Source organism: Erigeron canadensis, chromosome 4 (assembly GCF_010389155.1).
Source record: "Erigeron canadensis isolate Cc75 chromosome 4, C_canadensis_v1, whole genome shotgun sequence".
Taxonomy (NCBI): domain Eukaryota; kingdom Viridiplantae; phylum Streptophyta; class Magnoliopsida; order Asterales; family Asteraceae; genus Erigeron; species Erigeron canadensis.
The window spans coordinates 37,382,531-37,392,595 of record NC_057764.1 but is presented as its reverse complement, the minus strand read 5'-3'; the positions used below and the strand labels follow the sequence as shown (position 1 = coordinate 37,392,595).

Sequence of the window (10,065 nt, the reverse complement as noted above, 5' to 3'; positions counted from 1 at the left end):
TATTCTAAATATTAATTACGGGATGCTATATTTGTAATTAATGATTTACCAGTACAAAAAGCATGCATCTACTCGATACAAATACAAGAAGTTCCAATATATAACTCTTTGTATATCATCAAACATTAGGACCTTGATTCGGTACACATCAATCAAAATCCATTCAAGATGCTGTTCATCAAAACACTCTTCGTGTTAGCTCTCTTTGCGACATTTCAAGGATGTCATCCAGACGCAAACCAGTTCAGGGATGTCAAGACCTTAACTTCTGGCCCATCATCGTCTATTCTTTTTCAAGTCACTGGAAATATATATCCGGACGGGTATAGACACTTGTCTTCCTTCTTCTTCTTCTTCTTTTTTTTTTTTTTTGTGATCAACTTAGCAAAAGGTGGCATTTTGTGTTATTCAGTATACTAAAATGGGATAAAACTAAAAATATAAACAAAATTCACTCAAAGAGTTAACAGAACAAATAGGGTATGGTATGCTGTGTTTGACTGGCTACAATTTTGTTGATCGCTTATCTCTAAGTTTAGTTGATGATAAAACAACATTTTTAGTAATTAAGCCTTTTGTTTTGACCTATGCATATATACAGTATGTCACCAATTTTGTGTTTTCTTCTTTGATCTTTTGGGCTTGGTTCAACATATTATTATTTGGTGTCACCCGTTACCAAATAGACTCATTTAATTTGACTATGTGTGTATATATATATATCTACACGCAAGTAACAGTAGGAATGCACATTTGTACTTATCATACCAATTCGTAGATTGATATGTATTTTACTTGTGTGGATTATGCGTAGCAAAAGCTTAATTAGTGATACTCAACTTTGGGTAAACTGGCTGACCCATCAGCAGCTTTGTATGTATGTATGTATGTATGTATGTATGTATGTATGTATGTATGTATGTATGTATGTATGTATGTATGTATGTATGTGTGTGTGTATATGCAGGTACTATTATGTGACAGTGAACCTGGGAAATCCACCAAAACCTTATGAGTTTGACATTGACACTGGCAGCCATCTCACTTGGGTTCAGTGCGATGCACCTTGCCAGCAATGCCTCCGTGTAATTAATTCTCCCCCTTGCTAGCTAGTCCCCCAAAATTTTAATCTTAAGCATATATACACATAATAAGCCTTTCTAAAACCATTACCAACAGCATAGCATCTTTGTAATGTTTTACTAATCCCATTTAAATTTTTTTTTAACAATAGACGTACACATCCTTCGTTGTTGTCCCGCATTAGACTTAAACTCACAATCACTTGATTAATTATGAAGATTACCTAATTACCTTAAATATGTACACGTTTCATTGATACCACTAGTACTACTACTACAAAGGCTAGAGGTAATGGTTATATAAAAGGTTTTACTTAGCTATGCAAACATCTGAAGACTATATTAATTAGTACTCCGTATTATTTAGACTAGGCAAATGATGAAATATATGTATATCCATTTAAAAAATTAGGGGTGACAATTGGGTGGGGTTTTGGATGGCTGCTAGATAAGAGGGTGATTTTCAATTCTAACATGAACCTTCAACGACACGACCTATTTGACATGTTTAACAATCGGGCTAGACAAGTTGGTGGATTATTTTGGGTCAAATGGGTTGATTTTAGTCAAAACTGTTTAAAGTTATTTATATAAAAGCAATTTTTACTGAAAAAAGGTGGATTGATGGGTCAGCCAGTTTACCCAAATGAACCCCAACATGGCCTAAAAACTAGGTTGACATGATTCCCTGTTGCGATATCACAACCCTAACCAATTTACTTCTGTGTCAATTTCAATTCAGGTTTTAGTAAAAAGTAAGAGTCAAGATCATTATATAGGTTAAATATATGTAGCAAGATTTTCTGAGAACACAACATATGAAGCAATTTTTGTTTGGTTTTGTAGGCTCCCAACTCGCCTTATAAACCTGCTACTGGAACACTTGTGGCATGCGAGGATCCATTGTGTGCAGAAGTTCAATGGCCAAAAATACCTCAATGCGGGTCTCCAGACGAGCAGTGTGACTACTATCTAAAATATGTGGATGGTGGATCGTCTCTTGGTATAGTGATAAAAGACCCATTTTCCTTGCAATACACCAATGGAACTGTAACCAACCCGCATCTTGCATTTGGGTCAGCCTCTGTTTGTTTGTTTGTTCTTTCCCGGAAAGTTTTGATTTACGTATACCAATTTAAGGAACTGGTTAAGTTATGCATGATCTTAACTGGTGTCATACATACATTCAGGTGTGGTTACCATCAGTCACATCCAAACCCAACGACCCGACCTTACGTTGATGGGATTCTTGGTCTAGGCATGGGCAAAGAAAGCATTGTAAGCCAACTGCAAGAGCTTGGTATAGTAAAAAATGTAGTGGCTCATTGTCTTAGTTCTCAAGGAAATGGATACCTGTTTTTCGGGGATGAGTTAGTCCCCCCAACTGTTGTCTGGACACCCATGGTGACTTCAGCTGATTTAGCGTGAGAAATTTTTTTATCTCTGTTTTTTATTTATAGCACCTATAGATATGATTATTCTGCAGTTTATAATGTGTGAAAAGTTATCATGGGCTTACGCACATAATCTTTCCAGGAAACGATATTTCTTGGGAGTTGCCGAGCTCTATGTTGCTGGATTAACAACTGGGAAGAAAGATCTCCGTATAGTGTTTGATAGTGCAACTACCTATACTTTCTTGATTCCTGAAGCTCATAAAGCTCTAGTTTCTATGGTGAGGTTAACTGTCACGGCATCATCAAACACATAACTAAATGCCTAAGTGTCACCCTAATTCCACTTAGGGACTAATTCCTTAAACATGGTTGCATGCAGCTTGTGGAAGACATAAGAGACAATTTCCATCCGATTTATACTGTATATGATGAAGAGTTCACAACCTCAGTATGCTGGAAAGGCTCGACACGACTCCATTCCATTGATGAAGTCAAACACTTTTTTAAGCCGATAGTGTTGAGTTTTGAAAATGCACAGAATTCATGGTTTGAGATGGACCCTGAAGCATATCTAGTCATTTCTGTAAGAATCAAGTCCTATAAACTTCTAAACAAATCTCTCTGCTTTTGTCTATGTGCATAATATATAAGTTTTGACATTTGCATACATCATTGTTGCAGAAACAGGGAAATGCTTGCCTTGGGATCTTTAATAGTGAGGAAATGGGTGCCCCTACTATTAATCTGATTGGAGGTAAATCAAAGCTAACTAGAAACAAATTAGTTCCACAAAATTATCATCTTTAAGTAAATGTGTACATGCATTATGAAGTTGCTTTTTTATTTTTTACTTGGTATTTGCAGATATATCATTTCTTGACAAATTGGTTGTTTATGACAATGAAAATCAAAGGATCGGATGGACTACTTCAGATTGCAACAACCTCCCAATTGTATAAATTAACACCCAATTGTGGTCTAATACAAAAAACTTACAATTATGATTGATGCTAACTTCACCATTATATTATAGTAAATGTAGTGGATGGATGGATGTTTGAAACTTTGAATGATTTTGCAAAACTACGTACTTATTACTTGAAGTTGTAATTTTAGAGTATTTGAAGTGTTTAATTTCTATTTTTCTATCTTGTGTTAAATCAAAATAATACATATGTTTGAAACATGATTATGTCATTATGTGTATTCATTCACATTTTTATATAGCTAATGCATTAATCGAAATAAATGGCTATAACAAAGTATTATATATCCTTTCATAAAACAACCAAAATGACTTATCCATTTTTTTAAGGCAAATTGTCTAAAAATGGGCAATTAATGTTCTTTTTCGCAATTAAGGGTAAAGTTAATTTTGCAAAAAAGATCAGTAATAAGTAAGTCATCACACTTGAACAGTTTTTACCCGGCCCATGTATGTTTCAAATTGATTAGAAACTTTATTGACCTAAAATTAATATTACTTCCTTATTGGAAAGATTGAACCATTAATTGCCCATTTAAAAAACTAACATACAAAATGATACACATACATGATCTTTACTTACTAGGACAGAACTTATACAAACTGGTGTGTATTAAATATGTTAAGTTTTAATTACTATATCAGAAAAAATAATGATTTACTGGTTTAAAAAGGCATGCATGTACCCAATATAATTACAAGTAGCTCCAATACTCTCTGTATAGTATGTCATCAAACACTAGCTATATACATTTTCCATCAACATATATGCATTTAAGAATGCAGTTCATCAAAACACTTTCCTACTTGTTACCTCTCCTCACGACGACATTTCAAAGATGCTACGCAAACGCGAATAATAATCATCTCAAGGATGTCAAGACTTTAACTAGTGGTACTTCTGGCCTTCCACCGACTATCTTTTTTCTAGTTACTGGAAATATTTATCCTGATGGGTATAGTATATACATCTCCCCTTCTATTTAATTTCCTTCTTTAGGTTTAGACATGTATATACATTTTTGCAATACTAAAACAGAAAAGTGGTGCTTTTTTTGTGTGTTTTTTATGTTGGTAATAAAGTAACATATATATATATATATATTTTTAAAGGTTTTACCCTAGTTAACTTATAAAGTAACATATCTGACTATCATAAAAACTAGTACTTTTTTTTTTGGAATAACAAAAAAATAAAAAGAACTACACAGTATATTATTAACTGTAATAATAAAACGTTTTCATCGTCAATGGGAAAGGTTTTACCCTAGTTAACTTATAAAGTAACATATCTGACTATCATAAAAAGTAGTACTTTTTTTTTTGGAATAACAAAAAAATAAAAAGAACTACACAGTACATTATTAACTGTAATAATAAAACGTTTTCATCGTCAATGGGGTTGGTGACCCATTGGTAAGATCTTTGACCTTAGAATGATCTATTTGGATTCGAGTCCTACTTCCCACATTTGTGGGGATGGACGGAAAATTCCATATGAGTATGAGTAGAATAGATTAATATGCCGTTCAAAAAAAAAATAAAATAAAAAAAAAGCATCTTCGTTAATCTATAGATGTGTGACTTTTGTGTTTTTCTCCTTTCTTCTGTTTTATCTCTTGGGCTAGCTATCCAGTATTCAATGTAACAAGGGTTGCGTTGACCGTCATTATTTTGTACTGTATTACCTGTACTCATAATATCAAAGTATATAGAATGTAGCTTTTGGAGTAGAACAATTGGTAAGTTTATAAACTGTCATCATAATTGTGTTAATAAATTCTATTAATTTTAAAATTGCATTTACATACCATATTGTTGGCCGGTTATTTAGAGACAAATAAACAAAAGCAATGAATAACTTGGCATATATGTTGATAGTAGAGAACTTATTAATCATGTAGGTGTTTAAATCTCTATAATATTTGTAAAACATGTCCTTTCATACAATATTTTGGTAAAACTTTCTGAATAATTAGGTGACACTGTCCTGTAAATTGTTCAAAATGTTCCGCATGAAAAGTGGCCGGATAAAACATATGAGGCGTTCCCTTATTCAGGTTATGTCTTTAGACTAAGATAATGTATACATTCTAAACAGAATGTCCTGCGAGATTATATTTCCCAAGATTCAGACCGGCAATCTCTTTTAAAAATCTCTGAGATAAGATATTAACTACTAGCTAGGCCACTTTTATTACATGAGAAGTCTGAAAGAACCAAGTATATTTTTACATAAACATATTCACTTGTATGTATGTATATGCAGGTACTATTATGTGACGGTGAACCTAGGGGATCCACCAAAACCTTACGAGTTTGACATTGACACGGGCAGCCATCTCACTTGGGTTCAATGTGATGCACCTTGCCAGAAATGCCTCCGTGTAATTAATTCTTCCCCTTGCTAGCTAGTCCCCCAAATACTTCAACAATTAAAATGAAGAAATATTAACTTTTGAAAACAACATATTAATCAACTTGAAAATGTTTGGTTTTGCAGGCTCCCAACCCACCTTATAAACCCGTTACTAGAACACTTGTTGAGTGCGAGGATCCATTGTGTACAGCAATTCAATGGCCAAAAACACATCATTGTGAGTCTCCGGATGCGCAGTGTGACTACTACCTAAAATATGTGGATGGTGGATCCTCTCTTGGTATAGTCATAAGAGACCCATTTTCCTTGCAATACACCAATGGAACAGTAATCAAGCCCCATCTTGCATTTGGGTAATAAATTACCTTCTTTTTGTTGCTTTTTTCAAACAAGTTTGATTTATAATGATCCAATAATATACATGTACACATTCAGGTGTGGTTACCATCAGTCACATCCAAACCCAACGACCCGACCTTACGTTGATGGGATTCTTGGCCTAGGCATGGGCAAAGAAAGCATCTTAAGCCAGCTGCAACAACTTGGTATAATAAAAAATGTAGTGGGTCACTGTCTTAGCTCACAAAGAAATGGATATCTGTTTTTGGGAGATGAAATGATCCCTGAAGGTGTGGTCTGGACACCCATGGTGATTACTGACGAATTACCGTGAGTTTTATGTTTTCAATCATCTAGCACATTCCATATTTATAGCAAATTATAAAGTGTCTAAACATATATACCATGTGTACTTTTGTATATACTCTTTCCAGGAAACGATATTATTTGGGAGTCGCGGAGCTATATGTTGCTGGAGTGACAACTGGAAAGAAAGATCTCCGCATAGTGTTTGATAGTGCATCTACCTATACTTTCTTCACTCGTGAAACTGTCAACGCTATGATACACATTGTGAGAATAATTGTCACATGACATCAAACACGTACATTATATATCTATTGATTGTAATATATGCTTAAATAGTTTCACCGTAATCTCTCTTGTCGGGACTAATTAGCACTATCCAAAAACATGGCTGCAGCTTGAGGAAGACATTAGAGACAATTTCCATGCTATTGATACTGTAGTTGATGAAGAGTTCCCACTCTCAGTATGTTGGAGAGGCTCAACTCCTTTTCGGTCCAATCACGAGCTCAAACACTTTTTTAAGCCGATAGTGTTGAGTTTTGAAAATGCACAGAATTCATGGTTTGAGATGGACCCTGAAGCATATCTACTCATTACCGTAAGAATCAAGTCCTATGAACCTCTAAACAAATCTCTCATTTTTCTTTGTGTATGTGCATATATAATATATACTCGTAAGTTTTAACATTTGCACACATACATTGAATGTTGCAGAAACAGGGAAATGCTTGCCTTCGGATCTTTTATAGTGATGATATTGGTGACCCTGCCATAAATCTGATTGGAGGTAACATATAAAATTTAGAGACAAATTAGTCCCAACTAAATCACCAATTTTAAGCACATTGTATATGTAATTATGTCAATATATAAAGTCTCTTTACTCTTTAGCTCATATATTTGCATTTGCAGATATATCATTTGTGGATAAAGTCATTATCTATGACAATGTAAATCATAGGATTGGATGGGGTCCAGCAGATTGCAACAGCATTTAAAACACCCAAAGCAAATTGCAAATTAAAGAAACGTGCTACACATAGACTTACGACTGATATATATATGTCAAATTTACAACTGTTATTGGTGCTAATTTGACCATTATATTAGTTAATTTATGAATGCTTTTTATTCAAGTACTTATTAATTACTTGAGGCTTTAATAATGAATCATTTTAGAGTATTTGATAGCAATGTTTAATCTTTGTTTCTCTGCCTTGCTGGAAGTCAAAGTAATCATAGGCGCACTACTCATATGAAATGTTTATTTTATGGCGAGTTCTACTTTCAAAAGTCAAAAGAAATGTAAGTGTATGTTTTTTAAGTTTTAATAATTATTCTTTTCTCATTCCCAATAAAATATCATGTTTTGAATGGTTAAAGTTTAAACTTCTAAATTTTAACCTTAAATAATTTTTTTTTTAGATAATATTTGATAAAAATTACACAGAGTTAAAAGTAATTTAAATATATTTTTATTGGTATAATTTTTATCTATAAAAATAATATATTTAAAGTCAAAGTTTATAGATAAAAATTTGACTATTCAAAATATGACACTTTTAATGGGATAGAGAAAATATATTTTTACTCACGTTTTCTTCTATATAAGAAAGAAAGAAACTGTTCAGTGCCGCTTTCTGCAGGTTTCGAGCCCAATACCTTAGCGGTGTATGAGAAAGGTTATGATATATGCAGACCTTACCTCTACCTAAATAAAAATACTGCTTCCATTTTCTACCTAAATGATAAAAAATGCCTTCCAATCTTTACATTGAATCATTCATCAAAATAATATTTCTCCTTCTCATAACCTTCTCTAGTAGAAGAGTCAATACTCAATGATAATGATTAAAAGACAATTCAAACATGAGTTACCATACCAATTTCATTCTTATATATCTTACCTTTTACTTTATCAAATTCATACTTATATTAAGAAGTCTTGTTAGCTAACATCTTGGGAATGGCTAGCGAAATGGCTAGAATCATATCCCTCATAGCAACGACGGAGAGACATGGGACAATTAGCTAGCTACATCGTTCTCAGTTGTGATACATTGTAATCTTTTTCAATTTTAAGGGTATATTTTGAATTTTGCCTATAAAGAAAAAATAAAAGAAATAAATATTGTCAATTTTAATGTTTTAAATTTGCATCCTTAAGATGAATATACTAGTTCCCTCTCCACAGTCTACATCATGGTAAATGAACCTAGTCAAACTGCTATAGATGAGTCAAAAATTTGAGTAGTAACCCGAACGAAAAAACCTTCATCGTTTATCCATTTATTGTAAATTCATACTTATGATAAATTCCAAACTACAAAGCAAACACATCCTCCTAAAATACCATCTTGAGATTGTTCTTTCCGGCCACGCTAGTTTGAGAGCTGACAGAGTGATCAACAAACTTGTAGGGTACACAAGAACTTTATGGGGTCTTCTAAAATACGCGTACGCATGGCATAACAAAACAAACAAACAAAAAAAAAAAACAAGAGAAAAAGAGACATAAATAAATCCACCAAACCAAAGAATATAATATTGATTGAAAACGTGAAGCAAAGAACCCACTCACGAAAGCTTCCCCTGCCGCACACGAATGGTATCACCATTAATTTTATATATAAAACAACTCCAAACATTAAAATGTCTCCTACCTCACCCCTCTCCATTACAATATATTGGAACTACATATATATTTTCTCAATCATATTATCTACATCTACATATATAAATATATACGTGGGGGGAATTTTTATATATCAAAATTAATTATTATCGGCCGATTTATTGATTGTGACATGAGATATAATACTTTAGTTTACAATATTCTACAATGAAAATACTTTTATCGTGATTAACACAATGTTTGATATTATTTAATGTCATTATTATATATTGATATAATAATATAATATACGAATATATACATTGATGAAGTACCTCAAAGTTGTATCTTAACTATTATTATTCATGTTTGAATTGTCTTTAAGCCATATAATATGCCACAAGTTTTATTCTTAAATAATTGTAAATGTTTGTACATAATAAGTGTCTAGTAAACCATTGTATAAATGCATTTATAACCATTCACCTGCTTTATCAACTATATTACCATGTGTCGATCTCTTATATTTTCAAACACATCTAAATTAATTTATACTATACCCAAATCAACTTTTAGTAAAGTTATATTGTTATACTAGGTATAACATGTTTTAATACATTTGAAATGACTAATTCCAATCTATTTGATGGATATTTGTCCTGTTTTATGTCAGTGAAATAAAAATCAAACCAAACGTATATAATAAGACAAAACCACCAAACATCAATTACATTACATCACAATCCATTGCATTTAACAAAGAATTATATTAAGGGAAATGTTAAAAACAAAGATCACACCGACAGATATAAATTTGCAATGGTCTTTGATATTGTTGTCTGTGGGTGGTCAAATATATATATGCATTGTATGTATATTTATAACACATTTATTTTTACAAATATGTTTGTGAGCTTCCTTCCTTGAGACTTCCAAACAGGGTCCATAGAGTACCAACC

The 10,065-nt window shown here is 32.6% G+C and overlaps 2 protein-coding genes across 2 annotated transcripts; both read left to right on the top strand.

Moving 5' to 3' along the window:
* The first annotated feature begins 106 nt into the window (after positions 1-106).
* LOC122597534 (aspartic proteinase Asp1-like) lies at positions 107-3,438 on the top strand. Its single transcript, XM_043770118.1, has 8 exons — positions 107-323; positions 968-1,085; positions 1,929-2,158; positions 2,273-2,506; positions 2,619-2,757; positions 2,859-3,062; positions 3,161-3,233; positions 3,344-3,438. Exons 1-8 carry the CDS (start codon positions 169-171, stop codon positions 3,436-3,438), a joined length of 1,248 nt encoding a protein of 415 aa, XP_043626053.1. The 5' UTR covers positions 107-168.
* Positions 3,439-4,244: 806 nt separating this feature from the next.
* Positions 4,245-7,490, top strand: LOC122597533 (aspartic proteinase Asp1-like). The gene is made up of 8 exons (XM_043770117.1): positions 4,245-4,420; positions 5,734-5,851; positions 5,968-6,197; positions 6,280-6,513; positions 6,618-6,756; positions 6,863-7,090; positions 7,207-7,279; positions 7,405-7,490. Exons 1-8 carry the CDS (start codon positions 4,245-4,247, stop codon positions 7,488-7,490), a joined length of 1,284 nt encoding a protein of 427 aa, XP_043626052.1.
* Positions 7,491-10,065: the final 2,575 nt, after the last annotated feature.

Coding starts and splice junctions, on each gene's coding strand:
- LOC122597533 (XM_043770117.1), top strand. CDS start 4,245: ATGCAGTTCATCAAAACACTTTCCTACTTGTTACCTCTCCTCACGACG. Junction 6,514..6,617: donor GTGATTACTGACGAATTACC/GTGAGTTTTATG, acceptor TACTCTTTCCAG/GAAACGATATTATTTGGGAG. Junction 7,280..7,404: donor TGCCATAAATCTGATTGGAG/GTAACATATAAA, acceptor TTGCATTTGCAG/ATATATCATTTGTGGATAAA.
- LOC122597534 (XM_043770118.1), top strand. CDS start 169: ATGCTGTTCATCAAAACACTCTTCGTGTTAGCTCTCTTTGCGACATTT. Junction 2,507..2,618: donor GTGACTTCAGCTGATTTAGC/GTGAGAAATTTT, acceptor TAATCTTTCCAG/GAAACGATATTTCTTGGGAG. Junction 3,063..3,160: donor AAGCATATCTAGTCATTTCT/GTAAGAATCAAG, acceptor TCATTGTTGCAG/AAACAGGGAAATGCTTGCCT.